Genomic DNA, 22,921 nt, shown 5'->3' on the forward strand with positions numbered 1-22,921 from the left:
TGCGTAATGCAAATCCTGCTAATCGATGGTTGTTTCTGTTTCAGGTATAAAAAACTGAGTCATTGTTACACTAGCTCCTCAAGTCCTGTTGATGGGCAGCATCCACTGTGTAGATTTAAGAGTCTGAATGCTGTATAAACCCTGGCCTGACTATAGTATTGTTTGCAGAGTGGACTAGTAAGTTGACTTTCAGGCCTGTAGACTTGCCTTATCCTTCTGCTGATCAGCTTTCTGCAGTCTCATGGATATAATTGTCACAGACAGGCTTTCTGAAGGTGACATGTCATCCTTTCTAATCCAATAGAGTTTAATCTTTTGGACTACGAACAATTGACTTTATTGAAATGGGATTTGACAATATTTTATATTCTCTAAGCATTTTTATTTGCTGTTTTCTGTTTAAATTTGGCATGTTTCTCTCTGGAGAAACACAACTCCATGTTTCTCCATAGCTTTGCTATGAAGACCTCTTCCTTGGAGAAACAGTTCTTATGTTTTTGTTGAGTCTTCTGGTGCGCTGCAGTAACACACGGAAGTGCTTGCTTTATCTGCTTTAATAGATCACTTTAAGGTCTTGTAATCTTATTTGTCTCAATTTCAAGGGCAAGGATTGGAGGACTACAGACTCTCATTGGATGAGCATTTCACCTGAAAAATACCGTTCAGCTCTAGTTGTTTAGTCTCAGTGCAGCAATCCAAATTACGGCACATTTATTCCTTGAAATTGTGCTTCTCTGCTGTTGATATCCCAAGGACAGGATGCCTGCTTTGCTGTCTGAGTGCGTGCTTCTTGATGCTTGTTGGTCTGAAAATTTATCGATCATCCTGGAGTCTAAACTATGAAATAGGATCCTGCATAGTAATGGGAGAGTGCCTCTCCCATTGAGAGTGCCTCCCAGAAGAGGCCAACCTGTGCCTCTTCGGGCAGCACGGAAGAGAGCAGAGGGTCTGGCATGGGGTCTTTGCTTGCACTCACACCTCTCGCTTAGCACCAGCTCATGGAGAGGAGTTTGTTTAGGGCACAGGATATGGCTGCTAGGAGACCAGATAGAGTTCTCCTGAGAGAATAGGCACTTTTTGATATCTGTCTGCATTCATATGCATGAGATTGGTCTCAGCTGATGGGTGTTTTCTAAGCATGTGTGTAAGTACTGAAAGTGTGGTTGTACTACCCCTGTGGCTGGCGTGGGTCCTTCTGTGCAGTTGGAAGAGTCCAGTGGTGGCAAAGCAGTGCCTGCTATAATGAGGTAGCTCTAGTAGGTGTCGAGGTAGCTGTGAAAAGAGTGTGGTGAGTGACTGGGAGATTCTCACAGAGGATGGAAAGTGATGGGAGGTGCTCACAAGCAAGCTATGCTACCAGTTCCTCAGACTGTTAAAGACAATAAATAAATGTTTCTTGAACTTGTTTTCCCTCTGAAGCCTTATGAAGTGGCTTAGTAGGAGAGAACTATTTGGCAAGTGACATAAGTCTTAAGATGTATAAGCTGAAAGTACTGCAAACTTTCACTGAATTACTGAAGTTGTAACTTTTACAAGCCACATGAAAATCCTCACTAGGCAGGCTTCTCACCTTCTTTCTTTCGGAGTTTCTGAAGTCTTCAAGTCTTTCTGATTAGTAAAATTTTGCTTTTTTGAGCTGTTGTTCAAGTGCCCTTCCAAGAAGAGGCTTTCACTGAGTCCATTGTGACATTTCAATGGGCTTCCTCAGCCAGGCTTTCACCAGCAGCCTCTGTGTGCCACAGGAGCTGGTGGAGTGCTCTGCTCAGTAGCTGTTTTCCCAGGCATGGTCACCTTCTGTTTTGGCAGTCACCGTGTCCTTCAGAGGTGAAGCACTTGATCCCGGGCTCTTGCACTCTTTCTCAGACATGGAACTGACAACTGTACTATCATGTATCAGAGAAGCTTGAACATAATGCATGTCTCTGAGAGGTGGAAAATGTACCAGAGCACTGGAGAGAAGGTAGATGCCATTGACAGGTTCTGAGACTTGGATGAAAAAAGAGTTATCGCCCATGGACTGGTTTTGCTAGCCAGCAGCTCATCTTGGTCAGGACCTGACCAGATTGTTTTCAGGACATGTATTCTCTGGAAGTGTCCTGTGAAGCCTCTCTTGTTAAACAGGAAGGACTTCTGTAGGAAATCTTGCAAAAAATCCTGTAATAGGTAGAACGAAGCAACCAGTTTTCATAGTCTGAGATGCAGTGGGTGATGGCATCTTTGGTTCCCTGTGCATCGTGAGTAATTTGGAGAACTTAGGTGAAGATGAAACTTTCATATCACTGCTGAAACATATATGAAATAAACCTAATTCTTTAGCTTGTCCTGAGTTCATCATTGTCTTGGTGAAGGTTCATTTTGGGCCGGACTTTCAAATGTTAACATTTTAAATTTTTGTTTCATTCTAACACAAAGGTTAAGTAAGCAATGGGTTTTTTTCCTGCTGAGGGGTGATGCCATTTAACATCACCTAAGGCAGCACAGAATGACAAGTGTTTTACTTGCAGTCTTGAGGGAGGGGGTCATCTGTTGTGAAATTGCATCACCATTTTCTGTCACTTAAACATTGGATATGCCACCAGCCTTTCAGAGCATGTTAGAATTCAAAAAACTTTAACTTATTCAGATACTTCTGAAGTGCCATGGCTGAAAAGAGCTAATGATAAAGTGTGTAATGCCCATTGTGTTAGAAAGATAGAAAAGCTGTTTGAGCATAGATCCTCCAGTACCTATATTTTTTCTGCAGAGCGACTACTAGTTTTAGACTTTCTCAGATAGCAATCAGGGAAGTTTTGTAATCAATAAGGAGCAGCTTATGTTGTGCCTTAAGGTGTGCTGACCTTGCTGGTGAGCAGCTTAGACTGTTGCATGCAGACTGTAGTGCAGTTTCTCATGTGTCACTGAACAACAAATCTGTTGTTAAAAAAAGGGTTTTGCCAAGCAGAAATATGTCTGCAGTCTGTAAGAATAAGGCAGCTTAAATGAAGCTTGCTAGCAAACAGTCCAGCAGAAGACAAGATTCTTAGCAACAAAAACAATATCTGTCATTCTGTCTTAAATTGTGGAGGAGCAGTAGCAAAGCAGCTAATACGTGGATGTTAATCTGGAGTACTGATTCCAGTTTGTACTGTGTATACTCATGGTTACCTTGGTTGACTTCTAATAGATCTGCAAAAGCTACTTAAGAAAAGCAAGCTGATTGTTAGTAGATTTAAATTCTCAGTGCAAGTCTACATATCTTATAGGAAACTTGAAGATTAGTGGTTTTTCAATTTCTAAAAAAAATTAGATCTTTTCAATTTCCAAAAAAAAAAAAAATTTCTGGATTAAAAGAAGTCTAGATAATAATTTGCTGGAAAGAAAACTGTATATTGGAAGTTGCTCCACAAATAAGTAACATTGCTGGGTTCACATTTTAATAATGGGACATTGTTTTGGTTTTTTTTTTTAAATTATAAACTCTTGCAATAGTTTAATATTCCAATTAGAAAAAATTTGGGAAAGTGTCAAGGGAGAATGAGAAGGAAAATAATGCTTTAGTAAGAGTCATTCATTTGTTTACTGTATTAAGTCTGCCTTTATCAAACAAAAATAAAAACCAAAACACACCGCCAGATTTTTAGCAAATGAGTTGCATAGTAATCAAAATTTAAATTTAGTAAATTAATACATCCACAAAGAACTTTAACCTTTAAACTTTAATTGATTTGAATTAATGTAGAAGGATGATATTTGTTTTCCTATGTAGAAAGGGCCTGTTTATTTTGTAGGCTGTATGGGGGCTTTTGTTAGTTTCTTGCTTTATTAAGCACGCTTTAGGAGAGAAGGGTATTTTGTGGTGTAAAATGATGCTTGGAATATAGACAGTGAAGGTGCCCTCTCGAGTCCTGTCTTTACTTGTTCTGGGTTGTGCACCAAGGAAAGGGGATATAGCAGTCTTAAGGATGTCCTTTGCATGTTTTCTGGTAATGTGTTACCAGTGTCTGATGACCTCAAAGTTATAAAGGGTACAGGGAAGCAGCTAATGGCTTGAACACATCTGCAGAATCTGGTTCACAAGTAACATTAATTGCCACTGAATTCTCTGACAAATCTCTCTTGTTTGGAATTAACTTTTGCATTTGGCTCAGCTTAACCTAATTTTTCAACTCTGACATTTGAAATATGAAAGCTGTAAGTGTTCTGGGGTGGGAATCTCTGGTTTGAGATGAAACATGAATGGTGGTTGCGGTGGCATTTGGAGGTCAGCATTGCCAAGGAACGTGTTTCTGTTGAGCCCTAACCCTTGTAGGAAGCACATAAATCTCATCTTGCCTCTAATGCCTTTGTGTAATTTTCCAGTTCTGCTTTTTTGTAATATTAAAACCCCTCAAAATTAGCTTTCAATGGCTAGAAACTTACAGTAATTATCTGTTTTATCAATAAAGTTTGAGGCAGAACCTCCATGGTGTGCATATCTCCTGTCTTTCCTGTTAAAACATCTATAATGATAGCACAAACAAGGTTCTCCAAGTTAATAATTGAGTGTTACAGTGACTCTCTCTGCAGCATTTCATTTGGCATAAGAAAAAGCTCGTTTTAGGCTTTGCAGGAGTTAAAATCCCAGTAATGCTCATGAGAATGTTCTGCAAGTAAAGCTTCTATTAATCCTTTTCCTGACATGCTCACACAGAATTTGATGTGAAACCTGAAGCACTTGCACTGAAAGATCTGCACCTGTGTTTTTGGATGTACGGAAAGCAGTAATATGGGCACAAACTGATACCCTGTTATTAGGTAAAGGTCAAAATGACCTTTGCATTATTAATATCAGCACAAGGGTTGTATTGAGGCAGGAACAGTTATGATCAATGCTGTATAACCCCATGGAATAGATGTAACAGCACATGATTAATCACTGCATTTGTGGAAGATATCCCAAAGTCAGAGGGTTTTAGTTTTTTGGTTTTTTTTTCAAACACCTGAGTCAGTCATTGCTGAGTTGTTGCTGACTGCGTTCTGCTTATGCTTAACAAGTTCTGTTCTATGCAAACATTTTTGTATTTGCTGGTATCTATAATTTCTTTGTATATCTTACAGAAGAGTGCAGGCTCTCTGGCTGTACATAGTTTAAAAAACAGCAAGGGTTATTAGGGAGCAGTACTAAGGATGATTTGTAAAATCCATGTCTGTGCTGTCAGTGGGAAATACTAGCAGTGTATTTCAGAAGTATGGTTCTGTTACTTTTCAGCATAAAAATTGAGAAGGTTGATGTAGAGTTTTTAACACAGTAAAAAAGGATAATTAATTTCTGACCTAGTCAAATCTTAAACACAGCAAAATCCCAAACCTTTTAATGCTTGCCACTGAAGCTGTTTGTATTAGCTGTATGTGTTAGAGTGAGATGATGATTTCTTAAATTTTAAGGCTATTTTACTGTATTTCTTGCTTGGTAAGAAAACATGAGTTTCATTTTGCTATTGGAGATGATCTCAGCTATTTAAAATGACCCTTGCTGTGTGTGGTGAATTCTGAATTTTGACCCTAGACTTCCATGTGTTGTGTTTTTAGTGAGGTTGGCTGGGACATGTGGTTGTGCCATGGAATGTGATCTTTGCCAGTCCTTAGGAACAGTGGAATTTCTTGAATATGCTAGCAAATATAATGATGACACACTTTTGACGAGGGTTTGAGGTGACAAGAAGGAATTGTAGTTACTTATAACTGGCAGAATAAAGTAAGTTGTTTTCATAATGATGTTGCAGCAGGAGAGCAGTGCTTACTCTTGGTGAAGTGATGTTATCCTTGTGTGGAGTTCTGTATTTTCAACATCTTTTTCAGCATGCAGTCCTGCCTGAAGCTTCGTAGCTGGTGAGTGCTATACAGCATCAGAAGGGAGAGCTGCATTATGTCTGTCACAGGCCTAGTCATATACAGCCCTCAGACCTTCAGAGGTTTCTTTCATGGACCAGAATCTCTCATCTCTTCCTTACTTTTTCTTATTTTGGCCCTGAGATGAGGCAAGGAGGACTTGGAATGAGTCTAACACTTACTTGGCACTCCCATGTTTTCCCCCTGCCCAAGGAAGGCCCAGACGTCTCCCATAGTGTTGCACTTGTATTTCAATCTGCCGCAAGCTAGCATGAATGCTGAAAGGGACGCTGTGCATGGATTTAAACTCCCTTGATCCAGCCCCTTACCCTTAGCCTGTTGAAATTGATCAGTTGACCACACTGATCAGTTGCGCACTGGTGTAGGTCTGGACAGGGAATTATGGATGGAAACCAGAGGATGCAGAAGCGGCCAGAGGCAGGATAGCTTAAGTAAGCAGGATGTAAGTCTGGATGCCTTGCAACTGTAAGGAAGAAGAGCAGTTATCTTGCTTGCTTTTCCCAGCCCCATTTCGGGGACCCAGGGGATGATTGTTTTATGCCATTCACCCTGGTACATTGCTAAATTTATAATGAGTGTCTTAAAACTCAGACATTCATGTAATTTATCAACTGGTGTTTAGGACCTGTAGAGCCTAAAAGTGTTGTTTTACCAAGAATTATCTCATCCTGCAAGTGGAATACTGCAGGAGAAAGAGGAAAAAAATTGTTACCTGGTGGTAGACCAGGTGTGAGGGCTGAGAATGTCAGACTCTACTTGTGTCAGTGCAATGAAACTTGAAAAACTGCATTGCTTCTTTATGCTGTTGCTGTGGTATCTGAAAATAGCTTTACATTTGTTGTTTGAAAGTCAGGTATCAAAGAACAGGTATGGAAAGTAAAAGTAAGATGTTTGTTATTTTCATTAATGCAAGGGTAAGCAGACCTGAGAGAAATTACCAGTTTTATAGTTAGTTGTTGTTGTTAATTCTTTATTCTGTATCAGGTTTTCAGGGGAAATAAGTGTAGAAGCCAAGACTGGGTGTGCTTTGAGAAGATTCTCTATATGACTTTATTGCATAAATGGGTGACAGGAAAAAAGGAATTGAAGTTCTGTGTAAGTCTTAATATCCCTGTCTTCTGTCATAGGGAAACCCAAGTGGTGAAACTTGCTGCTGAAAAATCAGCTTCCCAAACAAACAGCACATGCATAGAGGCACTGGCTTCAGCTTGGAGCTTTGGAAAGAGAATTGACAGTATTTGATGGTGACTCTTCAGCTAACTGCCATAGAAATACAATTAATTGAGGAAAAAGCATTTTGAAAGAGGGTTTTCTGCACCACCTTCAACGTATGTCATGCCACATGGAGGAAAAATTGCATGGATTTTACTGTTCAGGCAGCATGATTCATGTCAAATACAAAGCTGGATTTGTGTGGTTGGCAGTAGAAGCCAACCTCTGGAGGACAGGTGAAGCACGTGGGAGTAGTGATGCTTCCATCCCCTTTCTGCATCCAAAACTGAGAACTCAAAATTATTATCACAGACCTGTTTGGCATTTTGTTGTTGTAGTTCTTCACCCCAAATGTAACTCTGAATGTGGCACCGGTGGATTCAAGAATGTATGAATTTCTTTTGGTCCATTCTGGTTGTCTTGTGATATTGAATGGGCATGTTTTTGTCATGCTGTGAAGTGTTGTCCTAACCAGTTCTAGTGACATTCTCATTATGATTTGTGCAATTGAACACGAGAGGAAGATAGTTTCAAAGGGGCAGGTGTGTTGCATGATAGTCAGATTAAGATACTCAGAACTAGAACAAATTTTACCTGTTCATAAGTCAGCGATGTCCTTGCATAACTTGTAATGCTTGAGGAAATCCCTTTTTTTATAGCTTTTTAGGGGTATTTTGGACACAAACAGACAGTTTTGTTGTGGTTTTACAAAAAATGGGTGCATTCCACCTGTGAATTTTAATTGGGATTTTTTTAATAGTAGATACCGCTGCAAGGTTCAATTTCTGGTTTTTATATAGCCAAAGACAGTTAAGTTTTGTTTTCTTTACTTCTCCACTGTTTTGAATAACTTAGTTCAAATTCCCTACTTCAGCAACCTTGTGCAACTCCCTCAGGGAGGCTGTGCTAGGTCTTACAAAACCAGGGAGCTGACTCTGGCTCCTTGAGCAGAAGTTGCCTGTTTCTTCCAGCACAGAAGCTTTTTCTCAGGACAGACAGGTAACCTGTTCCAAGGCTTCTCTTTAGGGTGCAGAATGTTTTGCTGTGCAGTTGAAGAAGTACTGGTTTGTAATTTTATGTGTTGAGGTGAAAATTGCTCCTCTTTTTCCTTCTGTTGCACTTAATGCCAAATAACTTCAAGAAATTAAAAAAAAAAGAAAAAAGGAAGGCAGTATTTTGAACGTGCTTTTAAAGCTAGTTTAAAGCTGTTTTTGCATACTTGTCCCTGAGCAGTGTATGATGTTGACAGTGTGTAGGAATAGGAATATGTACAGCCAAACAAGTTGAGTGTTCTCAGTGGCGCAGAGATGTTTTGGTTGGGAAAACTGCTGCTGTGTGGAAAAGGTAGTTGTGTTTGCCTCCTCTGAGAGTCAAGAAACTTCAGAATCTGGAACCTGTCAGTAACTGGCATATTTTGTTAAAAACTGGCTTGAAAGCCTGAAAAACTAGAATCTGATACTGAACTGGGTTTTTCTGCACTATCAAGGTAGTAAAATAGTAATTTCTAAAGAATGTGAAAGATTCTTCATGTCTTTTCCTTGTCTTTTTCTTTGGGGGGGGATGTTTCTTGGGCGGGTTTTTTTTTTTTTTTTGAAGGGGGCCATGTATTCTCAAGGCAAGAGAGAAAAATACCAAGACAGCATTGAAAAACACTAAATATGAAACACTGTGAAATCTAGGTGTTTTGTAATCTATGTTCAGATAACTCTTAAACATATTCAGACTATCACCTGTCAACATGGCTAATGCAGTTTGTGTAAACAATCCAGAAAAGCAAAACCAGGAAATACTGTAGTACTACATAGTTAAAAAGGAACAAAAGTTCACTGAAAGTGACAAAATCTATTTGCTTATTTGATCTAAGCTCTTAAGAAAGCAGGTGGTATAATACAGCATGTTGATCTTAGTTTTAGCTTTCCTGGGTTGGCATGTTAGCAGAATGAACATGGAAATAGGTAACTTCTCTTATTAATATTAGAAGATGTTTCCCTGTAATTGGCAACTGATAGTCTTTTGGGTAAGACATGTGGTTTTTTGGGTCTTTGGGGGCTTTTTAGCTCTTGATTTTCCTTTAGGAACCTGAAAGAATATCTGATAAAGAAGAATAATGAAAAATGCAGGCAGAATTTGGACTTTCGTTTTCTGTTACTTTTTATTGAATAGGAGGAGTAAGATTTAGAGGCTTATCTGCTATTTCTTCTTGTTCAGGTTTTTTAACCAGCAAATAATTTCCAGGATTGCTCCTTTTCTGATAGAAGGAGAAGGAGATATGGATTACATGGGATTTTATGACAAGAGGAGTAGTAATTGTCTCCTTTATATTGATCTTTTTGAAGTAGAAAAATTGTTGATTGTGGAGGTGGTCGCAGTGATCTCTGCTCTCCAAAGACTGTTTGTGTATTGACCAGAATATTGTAGTGTTCCTTCTGAATTTTTTTTCTTTCCTAAGCGAAGGCTGTGTGAATACATAAAAATTTTACATATCCCTGAAGTGGTGCCTCAAAAAGATTAATCTCAAGCAAAAATGCTGGTACTTGTTACTTTCTTTATGCATTTGTGCATCTTCGTTCCTTCTCTCGTGCGCTGTGGCTGTTGGTCTCACACAATTGTGTTGGTGTTCTCTGCCTTTACTGGAATTTGGTTCAGAACCACTACCATGTTTTAAATTACATTAAAATACTCTTGTGTTGATATGTGTACAGTATTGTAACTGGAAGAAAGCTGAAATTGTGAAACCCACTCAGATTCTTTCCTGAAGAAGGGTTGGGATGCATAGATACTATCATGAAAGCTCCCATTCAGTTTTATGGAAGTTAAGTTGCTTAACAACAAATTCTCTCAGTATCCTTAAAAATGGAGAAACTCTCATCATGGCACAAGCTGGTCCAACCTTGATATTCTTATTTTGTCATTAAGATACAAAAGGCATTTGTAGCTCTCTGTCCCCAGTTTAGTCTCTGTATTTTTCTTGGCTTTTTTGAAGATGCTTGTGAGATTTGAGGAGTGCCGAGGTGGCAGGAATTAATACTGAGGATCCCAGCAGAGTTTGAGTGAGATAGAGATCTCTTTTCGAGATCTTACAGGGCTTTCTTTACTTCATTGTTTCAGAACAAGGTTTCGCATGGTCCTTTGCTTCAGGTTAAAGCTCACGTACTTACTTTTCCTATAATGTTTAGTAGAAGTAGACAGATGTCAACAGGCAAGTAAACGGGTCAGTTAAATTAAGATGTTTTTTATGAAAAGTAAACTTTGCAGGCAGGAAAGGGGAAAAAAAAATTGAGCTTTGCTCTCTAAATATTGCAGCACGTTTGTTACTTGATTTTTCACCTCCAGTGTCTTGTACGGGTGGTGCAGGTATAATCACCAGGCCCATCCAGAGAAGGTGGGGACAGTGTCAGCAGAAGTTATTTTAGTGTTTCAGATCAATTATTTAAATACAGTGATGGTAATATGCGCTGTTCTTGAAGTTTGTAGTCTAGCCTACCTTTTCATGTAATTAAAAACTGTAAAACCACACATAGCATTAACAGGAAAGTTCTTAGTCACAGACACTGTCTGTAGGCAGCTGTCTGTGCAGTCTTACTCATAGCTGTATGTTGGCTTTATTGTGGCTTCCACATAAACTTTTAAAATAGTTTTTCTAAGAAAGCCAGTATGTATAGTTTGTGGCTGACTTGAAATAGAGGGAGCAAATATAACTCTAGTTGTGATTATCAAGGTATTTATCTGGAAATGGTATTTCAGTAAGGTCAGTGTATAGTGCTGTAGCACTAGAAATGTTCCCAAACTTAAAATATGGGCTCCCAAAGAGACTTCCAAGTAAAGACAATTTGTTTATAAGCTAGTTTTCTTGAATTTTCTTTCTTCTTCTCTTCATTTAGAATCACAAGGATCTGGTTACAGCAGGCATGTGCTTGAATAGAAAATGAAAAAAATGCTCCTGATCTGGATGGTAATTGATGTGCAGGAGGAAAAGTAGTACATGGTAGTTGTTCTTTGCATTTTTAATTTTTTTTTAAATGCAAGTAGGATGCAACAGCCAGAAGTACCTTGTAATACATTAATGTGGTTTGGAATTTGACAGATTAGAAGCCCTTCAAATAAATAAAGTGTATGCAAACACACATATATGAAGGATTGTGGATCTTTTATGAAAAATTTTGTTAAGGTGACTATCCCTTTATTCTACATAATGTATTCCAGGCTGTCTTTCATTTGTAATCCAGTAGGTGTTTTTCTTTAATCTTTGAAGACTTAGTCACAGTTGTCAAAATAATGAGCTATTCGTGGTGTAATTTTTCTCCCCAAGCTTAAGTAATCATTGCCAGAAGAAACAGTTTAGAGGGTTTTTTTTTACCCATAAGTTTAGACTTAAGTCTTCTGAAAACCTGACAGGGCATAAGTTTTAAGATCTTCTGCAGTACCTGCTGTAAAGGATCACCTGTGAGGTTTGGGTCGAACAAGAGCACCTGAAGGATGTCTGCCAACCTGCAGTGCTCACATAGATGTTTAATTTCATGCTCAAGTCCTTGTTGGATTAAAGGGTTTAATTGTGTTATAGCTTCTGGCAAGCTGGGAGTAGTGTCTTGTGTGTAGCATGGCTACAGGTGGTCTCTTGACAGGCAGGCAGTGGCAGTGTGACCAAAGGAGAATGAGCCCCTACTTGCAAACCACCTTTCACCTTAGCCCAGCCACTCTCACACCTTGTCCCATGCCTGTGGGCTTCTCTGCTGGAGACACTGATGGCTACTGGCCCCTTCCCAAGGACCACACTGAGGAGGGATGGAATGCTTTTAGGAGCAGAGTTCCTGAGCTGAGGTGCCACAGCTTGGAAATCCTAGCAGCTCATCTGCCTCTTTCCACCTCCGTGGGGATCCAGAGGCTGTCTGAGAGGTGACCTGACCTCCAGCCATCTGCCGCCTGTCCTTCAGTCCCCAGTGACCTCAGATCATAGTTCAGAAACCTGGAGCTATTTGCCGAGACTTGAAAACCTCCATGTCAGGCTGTTTAAAGTAAGCCAGGAAAGTATACGGGTCAGCTGATTTGCTGCTAGGCTTTTCAGAGCAGTTTCACACTTACTGTAGCTATTCATTCAGATGCAAGTGCTTTGTTACAGTGAAAGGGCTTGTACAAGCTATAGGCTGATAGAAGCTCTTTCTCAAGAGAGGCAAAAGAGAATTTTCTTTTTTCCTTAAGGTACCTGAAGCTAAAATAGATTATAATTTCCTCTGGAAATATAAGATGTAGGGAGCTATACTTGGATCTGAAAACTCCAGTAGTGATAGTGGCTATGTTAATTGATAGCCTCTTGTGGCAAGCAGGAATTTTTTGTCATTTTTACCTATTCACTTCAATAGTGAGTAGCTAAAGCCATAGAGGTGATCTGGTGTAAGTTGGTTTGTGGAGAGCTTCATAACTGATCTGATGATTTACAGCGTGCCTGCTCTAGTTTGTTTTCTACAGAATGAAAGGTGGATGGGTTAGGGTTAGGTTACATCCAAAGTAAGTCAGTTACATTCTGCTACTGTTTCTGAAAAGTAACTGGTGGTAATAACATGGATGGGTGTAACGTGGTGGTGTATCTTGTTCAGATACGATTGTGGGGAGAATCAGACTAACTTGCCCTCTTTATATAGCCCAAAAGATGCTGAAAATACTGTTTTGTAAGCAGAAGTGTGCTTGATGTAGCTGTTTGACGCCTTTTACTATACTGGTAGCCACAAAACATACACTGTTGAAGATCTGGAAAAGACATTGTATAGGCTCACCCTTAGAGACAGACCTGCAGTATTGAGCTGCTTCTTGTAATTTTCTCTAGCCTGTTTCTTTTGAGGCTTCTGTCTTCTGAGTCATTTTAATCTTTTGGGACAAGAATGAAGCCTTCAGAATTGCAGTGGGTATTTTTTTGTCAGGTGCACCATCTTACCACTTGCATCTTTGGGAACTCCTTTACTATTGACTGTAGTGAAATCTACTTCAGACCGTCAGTGACTTGCATTTAAAAAACACAATGCCTTTACAGGGCTCAGCCTTCTAAAAGTGCTTTGATGAGCATTAGGAAATATATATGCTAAATACAATCTGATGTAACAGTGTTATGAGTCTGCATATTGGAAGCATGTTATGTAGAAGAGTCTTGGGATAAATGCTCTGTTGTGTCCAGTTGTGATTGCTTTAGAGTGGCCCACTCTTGACCTGTGATTACAGCAAAATAAATATGAGCATGCTGGGTTTCATGGTCAGTATCCAGAGCCTCTTTCCTAAGCTGGGGCATAATGCAGTTCTTTAATAATGGAGGAAAGTGTTGGAAGTGCTTTATATGAATTTAGTAAAGGTAGTTGTTTGTGAGGCTGGCTGGTGTCTAATCTCTCTCTAGGGACATCCTGTACCAGCATGTGAGGGGTCCCAGACTCTTACCAGTATCAGTAATTGCTACTGCAGTACAAGTACTGAATAATTTTGTGCTGGGTAGAAATCAGCCAGCTTGGGATAGGAGAAACAAAAACTGAGTTTTAAAAGGGCTGATGTGTCTGCTTTTTATTAGGTCTGCTTATTTTTTTTTTTGTGTTAACTGCAATGTCAGGGTCTTGGCTCATTGGATGCAAATGTAGCAGTTCTGGTTTTTGTCAGGAATGCTCTGCCCTGGAAATCTGAAAAATAAAAGACCAACTATTGGGGGAGGATTTATTATAATTCCCATATCAGAATTTACCCTTCAGGATTATGTGGTACTGATGTGAAAGCCTGTTTCTTACCTCTTTTTAGAAAGGACGTTTTTCTGACGGCTTCCCAGCTCTGGAGAGTGCAGGAGGCTCCGAAAGGTGGCAGGTACGTACATTGAAACCAGAGGTACATCCCCACAGTAAGGGGGGCTGTGTTTGGTTTGTGGTGACTTTGTTACAGGTGTCCTTGTTAGCAAAACAAATAAGTGTACTTCAGGAATACTGGGGACTTAGTGCATACTGAAAAATGTAAATCAGGATTGCATTATAAGTTTGATTTATTACATTCTTTTGCTTCAAGACCAAAATACTCAGAAAACTTACCAGGAAAGAACTTCTTTCACTCAGGAATATACTCTGTATTTACCTGTTCTTTATTTACCGCTAAAAGGTCATTTTCAGAGTTGCACCTTCCCTGTGTTATGTGTTTTATATGTATGAAAGAGTACTGGGCTTGCTTTTGACTCTGAAAGTGCTGCTGGACACCTAGTGTAGTTCTTTTTAAAGCACACATACCTTTTAATTTAGACATGCGGGTACTTTCATATGTGCCATTAGTTGCCAAGAGGCATCTTCAAATAACTTCAAATGAATCATTCAGCCCTATGAGCCCAAGAAAAAATGAGAAAGAAACTGAGCAATATTTTTGTGACAGTATGTTTAACTAGTAGGAGAAGATGAACTTCAGGAACTTACTTTCTTGCTTGGTTTTAACTGCAGCACTGTCACTATCAGAACCAAGGTTTCATAATTGGGAGTACCCAGTCAGGCAGAAAATGATCTTAGAACATGCCCAGGGCAGCTCTGGGATATTTGGGATAACTCAGTATCCAAGTTAGCTCTCTTGTGTTGCTCTTTGAAGTTGAATCCTATTCCTAGAGATCTACCCACAATAATCTTAAAAATAAGGATTTTAACCTGTCTTGTCATAATTTTTTTTTTCACATGATACCTAATCTTTGTGTAAACTTTGCCCACAGAAAAAGAATGTAGTAGGAAAAGAACAGGAATGTGAGTTTAAAAAAAGTAATGGATCTTTAGCAGTATCCCTCTGAAGATAAATTCTCTTCTTTAAGCACAAGCATTAGTTTCCTGAGGACTGCGTGATGACGTATTTATCATGCAGAAACAGAAAATATTGATTTCTGGCCTAAAATTGGGAATTTGTTTCCTCAGCTTTTATATTTTAGCACTAGTGCATATCCTCCAGCAGGCTTTGTGGTAGCAATAAAGACCACACCAAATTGTCTTAGGAACCTTTATCTAATTTGTAATCATCTAGCAACTACAAAGTATTTTGGTTACAGTTCAAAATGGAACTAATCCCATGCTCTGCATATATGTTAATCATAAAGGGCTACTGGTCTGCTAGTTTGAGGCTGTACCTTACCTGAGGAGAAGATGAATCCATATGTATTTTATAGTAAAAAGATTGTAAATAATGATGTTTTTCATGGGACTGTATAAAAATGGCACTGTGCTTGAGGTTTTTAAAAGGATTACAACTAAAACACCCTGTCTTTACTGGTCTGAAATTCACAAACTATGTAAATAGAATTCAGATGTCAAAGATAATTTGCACACTTTTCTCTGTGTAATTTTGATTACTTAAAATACAAATATTGCCAACTTTTTCTTTTAGTTTTGGAAACAAAATTGAAAGAGAAAAAAACAGGTTTAAACAAAATCTTGTTGGATTTCTCTGGTTTGTTTTTCAAGTATGGAGCCTTAGAATCTGTTCTAAAATAGACATCAATAAATATTGAAGCAGGCTTGTATTCTGTTAAAGCTTCAAAAGAAAGTTATTTAGGGAGAACTTGGAATTTATGCCGTCTGACAGTTGAATACTTTAACTCACCCTTTTCTGCTGGCAGATGCAATTCACTCATAAATTCGCCTGTCTCCACATACTGAGCTTCATATCCCTCATCATAGTAACTTACAAGTCACTCCTTGCAAGTTTTGCAAATGTTTTCAGGATTTTTGTAGTTTGTTTTCTTTTTTTTTTTTTAATTATCTAAAAATAGTGGGGTAGACAGCCTGGCAAACCTGCCATGGTTGTTTCACACCTGGCAGTGGGAAGGAAGGGTGTCTTGCAGTTAGTTGTTCTTTACTGTGAGGTCCTCATTGTGCTGTCCCTGGACAATGTGTGATGGTGATTTTATGGAGAGGTAAGGAAGTATGTGTTTTAAAGGGCCTTCCTTTACGGAAGGTGGTCTTTTGTCTGGCAGCCTCACTGGGGGGCTGGCATCACCTGTGGTCATGGAGCTGTGCATTGCTCGTGTTGGGGAAGAAAAGTGGGTGATAGCATGAGTGAGAGAATAAGTACAGAGTAGATGAGGAATTGCAAGGAGAGATAAACCCTGTGGAGAAGAATAAAGTGCAGTACAAAAAGGGAGGAAAATCATGGAGGCACTTAGTATGGCTGGGGAATCATGAAGAGAGTGATGGCATTAGGCCAAAATGGCTAGCGGGTCTTTGGCTTTCTTGAAGGGAGAGGGTGGATCCTCTGTGATGGTAATGATCCTTTCTTGGAAATCACAAGAGTCCCACCTTATGATGCTGACTGTTTCTGGTGTGTTAATAAATTCTCCTGGTTTTAACCTTCATATACAAAATAAAACTAGATCCACTTAGCAGTTTATGTAATACTGAGCCAAACAGAAGTTGCATAATGCAACTAAGTGTTTATCAGAAAAATAAATATTTCAAAGTGAGTGTTGCAAAATTTGCTATTTCCTAGCTTTGAAATTCCAGAATCTGGCTACCTTGTGTGGTATTTATTCATATGAGATATGCACTTGCATCCAGCTGTACCATGCTAACTGGGGAGGGAGACACTTGCCTCTGGGTTGCATGACTTATTAAAAAAACATGGGTACTGGCAAGGGTTGTGGAATTGACATCTCTGAAAGATGAAATTTTGTGTTCACAAGTACTTCTTTGTGTGTACTTTGCCTCTGTGTCCTGGAGGGTGAGAAGGATGACAGTCTCCTTCCCACGATTGGTTTTCCAGCTTCTCTCATTGCATGACTAGGATTTTGCATTTTTCCAGAAGGTGGACTAAAGCACTGCTTCCTTGATGCCCAGTGGCAGAGGTGATGTGAGAGACAGATGGTTTCTGATCTTTGTAACTGTCAGTATATGCCATTGCAACTCCCAACAAGTTTCAAAACTTGTGCTAGTATTCCTTACTAGCAGTTATGCCGCCTGAAATTTTTCTAACAGCTTTGAATTTCTATACTTCAAGAGAGCAGAAGGTTGTTTCTACCTATTTCTCTTTCCTTGCATTACAATTTTTCATGTCAAGGAGAACGTTCACAGCTTTGAGCTTCCAGCTGGGCTCTGCCAAACTGACAGGAACTGCATTGATTGTTTCTGCAGTTACCCTGTTTTTAGTCACCATAAGTACAAGCATCACAGAAAACTCATTTTGCTCCATTTCATCGTTACACATTACATCACTGATGCAAAATTAACATCAGAGTCCCTAAATTATGGATTTACTGATTATTTACGTCAGAAAATTTTTAACAGTTGCACAGAGCCACAGTAGACCTGTGGTCATTTTAATCAGAATTTAAGTATGTAGCCAAATATTGCAGGTTTTTTCCTCCTTTACTTCTTCGGTGTACTTGTTTCCAGGCAAATTGTGGCTTATTTTTTTGGGAGTAATGCTTGAAGTATTAGGAGACCTAACTTTTCAGAAATTCAGAGCACTCAGATCTAATCAAAGCTAGTGATTGCTGATGGAACTGAGTTAATCTGGAAATGAGGCCATTGTCTGGGCCTTCTAAATTTATTTTTTTTACTTTTCCTTCTTGTACCACTTGTGTTATGTTAAAAGAGGTTCATATTGGATTATAAATGACCTCTCAGTGGATGTCAGTGCAGGACTTACTCCAGATAATTTTCAGCACAGGGAAGGGAGGGGCAGGGGAGAGGAACTAAATTGAAGGCTAAATTAAAGGACAAGGTTCTGAGTGCATTTTCATGTCTATTTAAAGTTATAGAAATGAGAACAAAGTGGATCTTGCACAATTGGGCATGTATTGCTCACTGTAGTCATTTTGTATCATGCAAAATTTTGCCCTGGATCAAGTAATGTCTGACAAGTCAAAATTATTAATGTGAAAAAGGACCTTTCTTGCAATCCTGTACAGTAGGAATGAAATCACAGATTTACATTTTGTATAGCCAAAGTGATTCTCAGTCCACACAGCAAAGCAGGCATTAAAGGATCCAGCCAGACCCTTTGTTTCCTTCAAAAGATAATGTAATTCAAGCTTCGTTGTCATTTTGCATCCTGAGGTAGGCGAGCTAGACTAGAAATGTAATGTGACTATGGGAAGTCTCAGGATTTTCCTTTACTAGGGCTTATATTTGCTAATTCTCTTTGAAAGTCCAAAAAATATACAGGACTTCAGAAATCTTCTCTGGAGTTGTCTCTGCTGTATGGTATTGTACATAGCTGATAGTGTTAAGGTGTCCTGGCTGTATCTTTAAAAAATAAATCAAAAATAAAATTAAAAAATAAAATCAAGAGTTAACAGGGAATTGATTTTTACGTGCAGTTTTTTCAGTAACAAAAAGTAGCATTAAGCAAAGGATTAGCTGTGTTCAGATGGCTGTTTTCCTCCTTACATTTATCTTAAAATAAAATAGCTAAAGTGTCTGGAACTTAATAATTGAACCATTGTTCCCTTTTTAAACACTCACCTGTAAAGCTGTTTGCTTGCCTCAGAATATGTCATGCCTTGTAACTCAGATGAGTGAGCACTTTTTAATGTATTGGAGAGGAAAACCTGGAATTGTTTGTGTATGATGATAAACAGGAAGGATGAAAGACACACAAAAAAGCCTAGTAAGCTTAACTGAAAACATTATTAGAACCCAAAACAATTTATATGATCTGCTACAAACAGTTGGATTTGATCCAAAGTGCTTACCAAGACAAAAAAAACAACAACAACAAAAAACAAACAAACAAAAATCAAAAAAAAACCAAAACAAAACAAAAAAAAAAAAACCAGAAAAAATTACAAAGTTACAGGTTCAGCTTGAGCAAGTCACAGTCTTGTGTGGATTTTTTTCTTAGTAGATAAGATACTTGTAGAAATAAATAAGATTTTAAAATCTTTTAGTCTTGCCTGTGATCATTTAGTAAAGCAGGTGTAAACACTTAGAATGTAGTTGCCCATCTTTTACTTGGCCAGTTTACTTAAGATCCACTGGCTGTGCTTATTCGAGATTCCTTGCCTTTTCCTGCTTAAACCCAGGACCTCCCAGAGGAATCTTGCTTGTGCTTAAAAATATTCTTGCTCAGCTTTCCCTTAGTCTTTTTACCTCTGTGTTTTTCAGGTATTGGTCCCTTCCTTTTCAGTGTTACTAATGATTTTGTAACCTTCTGTCATGGGCTGACGCTGGCTGGATGCCAGGCTCCCACAAAAGCTGCTCACTCACTCTGCTGAGCGGCTGGACATGGGAGAGAAGATTTAAGGAAGGGTTCATAGGTGGAGATAAGGACTTAGAGATTGCTTATCTAATATCATCATGGGAGAAGCAGGCTCTAATTAGAGAGATGAATTGAAAACATTACTAACACAGTCAGAGCAGGATAATGAGAAGTAAAAAAAGCCCTTAAAAACAACTTCCACCCCACCCCTCCCTCCTTCCCAAGCTCTACCTCCTTATCCCAGTGGTGCAAGTGGACAGGGAATGGGGATTATGGTAAATTCATCAGCCATGGTTTATCCTGCTGCTCAGTGGGGCAAGTCATTCTCCTGCTGCACCATGGGGTCCCTCCCACGGGAGACAGTTCTCCATTAACTTCTCTGATGTGAGTCCCTTTCAAGAGCAGCAACTCCCTGTGAGCTGCTGCAATGTGAGTCCCTCCCGTGGACACACAGTACTCCCAAAACTGCTGCAGTGTGGATCATTCCTCCATTCCACCCCACTCCATGGGGTGCAGTCCTTCAAGGAGAGGCTGCTGCAGCAGGGGAGCAGGGCCCCTCTCTCAACAGTTGGGCTCACAGCCTCCTCTCAGGCATCCACCTGCTCCAGCCTGGGGCTCCTCCATGGGCTATGGGTGTATCTCAACATCCCCGTGGACCTCCATGGGCTGCAGGGACGCAGCTGCTTCACCATGGCCTGCACTACAGGCGGCAGGGAAATCTCAGCTCTGTGCCTGGAGCACCTCCTGCCTCTCCTGCTGCACTGACCTTGGTGTCTGCAGGGATGTTTCTCTCACATGTTCTCACTCTGCTCTTTCCTGCTCAAAACTAAAACTGTTCCACCAACTGTGTTTTGATTTCTTCTTAAGTGTGTTATCACAGAGGCCACCATTTGTAATTGGGCCAGCCTTGGCCAACAGCCCATCTGTCTTTGGAGCTGCCACAGGTTAGCTCAACTGGATGTGGTGGAAGCTTTTAGCAGATTTTTTTCACGAGCCACCCCTGAAGCCCACCTGCTGCCAAAACCAGGCCATGCAATACACCTTGTCTTGCCCTGCTGCTGGATAACCTCTGAGTATTACACTTATCTTGTATTGTAGTGTGTCTCCCACTAGAGACACTTGAGTCACCTCGGTGACTCTGGCAGGTGTGGCACAGTGAAAATTTAGCATCTTGTGCTGTGCTGCAAAGGACATGTTTTTTTCATCACTACCCCAGGTGTCCAGGCCTCAAAACCTATTTATGATCAAGTAATTGATGAATGCACTTACTGCTTCTGGAGTCATCACCTAGGAGTGGTTGCAGGAAGACAGAAGGAGTGAAGACTTCTGGAAGATGGTGTAGAAAGCAGTGAACAGTTTTGTTTATTAGGACAGGCCTTTTGTGGTCTGAGAGGAATAGTTGACTTAGAGATGCAATTACTTTCATGGTACTAGCAGTTTCATTGTTGAAGTGTTTTCTCTCTTAATTTTTGTATGCAGTGCATTAGCTCTTTGTTTCTGTAGCTGTGTTTTTACCCCCTGCACACCACACACCTTGAGTGAGTTAGTAGCATTACAGGAAACTTCACTAAAAAAAGACTTCTGTAAGATCCCTAGTGTGGGAGGTACAGCAGACTGTGTAACCATTCTTACTATTAGTGCTGCACTTCTCATGTTCTTTGCTCTGTGATACTAGTGTTTTTTGTTATCTTTATTTATTGTTTGTTAGAGAGGTAGGATTTTCTTTGACACACTGTTGAGAGAATAGACTGGAATTAAGTTTTGTGCATTAAGCATAATTGACCATTCAAAGTATTTACACTTGGAATTCTAGATTGAAGTGATTGCTTTCAATTATTGCCCATTTGCCATGTAGTGTGTGTCTTGTTTTTAAGAATATGATTTTCACCAATTAATATATTTTGTATCCAAATTAAGATATGCAGACAACTGTAGAAATACTGCAACGTGAGTGCTATTTTTGGCAGTATTTGGTTTGCTTTCTCTTCTGCTTCTTGCTTCCCTCCTCTCTCCACAGCATCATTTATTTCTCTGGTGAAACAGAAGAATGCACTCAGTCGCACTTCTCAGCAGCTCTGCAGCCTATGGAGTGTGTGGGCAGTCTCTGTATGCAGCATCCTGGAAAATGTGCGTTCTCTTGAAGTGATCTGCTGAAAAGCACGTACTTGTACAGTTGTTCCAGCCTCCCTTGTTGTCTCAAGAGCTGAAATGCCTGGTCTCTAATACTCCCTGGGGTCTCCATTTCATTTGCCAAAGAAACACTACCTGCGCAGTTATCCAGTGAACCCCGAAGAGCAGGGACACTGAAGATGGCTCTGCGTGCTTTTTATGCTGTTTGGGCTTTGCTGCTAGAAGTGGCAATAGCATTTGGCCCAGTGCCAAGGATCACTTGGGAGCATAAAGGTAAGAGCAGAAATTTAAGTATTGTAACATGGGATAGTGCCACATCCTCAGGTTTTCTGTGGGATTTGAAGCTCCGTGAGGCTTTAGGTTTTTTCAGCCAACTTGCTGTGAACTGGTCAGGTGTTGCTACTTTGTTCACCTTCTGAAATGCTTAGGACCAGAATATTAAAAAGTCATTCACATGCACTGGGTTAACTGATTTTGGTTCCTTCAAGCAACTTTGAAAGCAGCTTTTGAAACAGAGGAGGAATTCGAAATTTGGCTTTCTCAGCTCAAGGGTATTGCAAGAGAAAACCCCAATAGGTGTATTTTATTTTAAACAAATTATTTGCACCTCTCTGGCTAACAATCTATTTTGACACCGAGCTGTCTTGAGCATTAAATAAATAAACAGATAAAGGAAAAATCAGCATTTGGCCCTCTTTTGACAGTATTTTGTGGTGTCTAGATATGAAAGTCTTTAACAGAACAATGCTTTTTTTGCATTTGAAATTGCAGCATGTATTCCTAATCTACCAATACAATAATCAGATGTCTGCAAATACAAGTGCAATGAGAAGTAGTAGAAATCAGGGGGTACCTAGTTTTTGTTTAATAATTTTGTCTGGGTCTGAAAAGAACTTCAGAGCAAAGTCTATAGAATAGTTATTTGTGAATATATGCATTTTCCTCTTTTTTCCACTCTTAACCCCCCATTACCCTTGTAGCATGGATGTTTTAAGAGATTTTGTCTTTGGGTCCTTCTTTAACATACGTAAGCAGCAATTGATTACTTTCCCAAATGTACAGTAACTGAACAAACCCAAACAAATGGATTGGCATAATGAAGCAATCTTAAATAAGGGTGTTAAATTCTGAGTAGACATTCTGTAGGAAAAGATAGATGGAGATTAAGAATGTAGTAGGAATAAGCAGATTATGGGATGACTGTAGGAAGTGTTTTTCATGACAGATAGTTATAGCAGTTAGTGAGTTGCTGATACAGCCTTTCAGAAAGGGTGGCCTAGACAAGGCTTGCAGTTCCTGCTTACACTCCTTGATGCTTCTATCTTATAATTAAAATTTGGCAAGTTGCTATTTAATGGTATTGTAAGGTACTGCTGACTCACATCCAAATAAATATAGTCAAATAGTCAAAATAAATGGAGTTTATTTTCATTCCTGCTATTTCTTTCTCTGTCTGCTAAAGATTGTTGCATTTAAATGTTGGAGACCTTCTTTAAATAGGAGAGGGAATTTAGTTCAGTGGAGTTGCATGAAC

The 22,921-nt window shown here is 39.5% G+C and overlaps 1 protein-coding gene across 12 annotated transcripts in view; it reads left to right on the forward strand.

Moving 5' to 3' along the window:
- SEMA4D (semaphorin 4D) overlaps positions 1 to 22,921 on the forward strand; it is a 100,030-nt gene that overhangs the window by 41,449 nt on the left and 35,660 nt on the right. For all 12 annotated transcript variants that reach the window (XR_005255477.1, XM_038125435.1, XM_038125437.1 and 9 more), the window contains 2 exons: positions 13,846 to 13,908; positions 21,275 to 21,660. Coding sequence is in view for 11 of the 12 variants with exons in the window: in XM_038125435.1 (XP_037981363.1) it covers positions 21,567 to 21,660 (94 nt within the window). In the remaining variant the exon portion in view is untranslated. The remainder of the gene's footprint in view (positions 1 to 13,845; positions 13,909 to 21,274; positions 21,661 to 22,921) is intronic.

This window comes from Motacilla alba, chromosome Z, assembly GCF_015832195.1.
Source record: "Motacilla alba alba isolate MOTALB_02 chromosome Z, Motacilla_alba_V1.0_pri, whole genome shotgun sequence".
Lineage (NCBI taxonomy): Eukaryota > Metazoa > Chordata > Aves > Passeriformes > Motacillidae > Motacilla > Motacilla alba.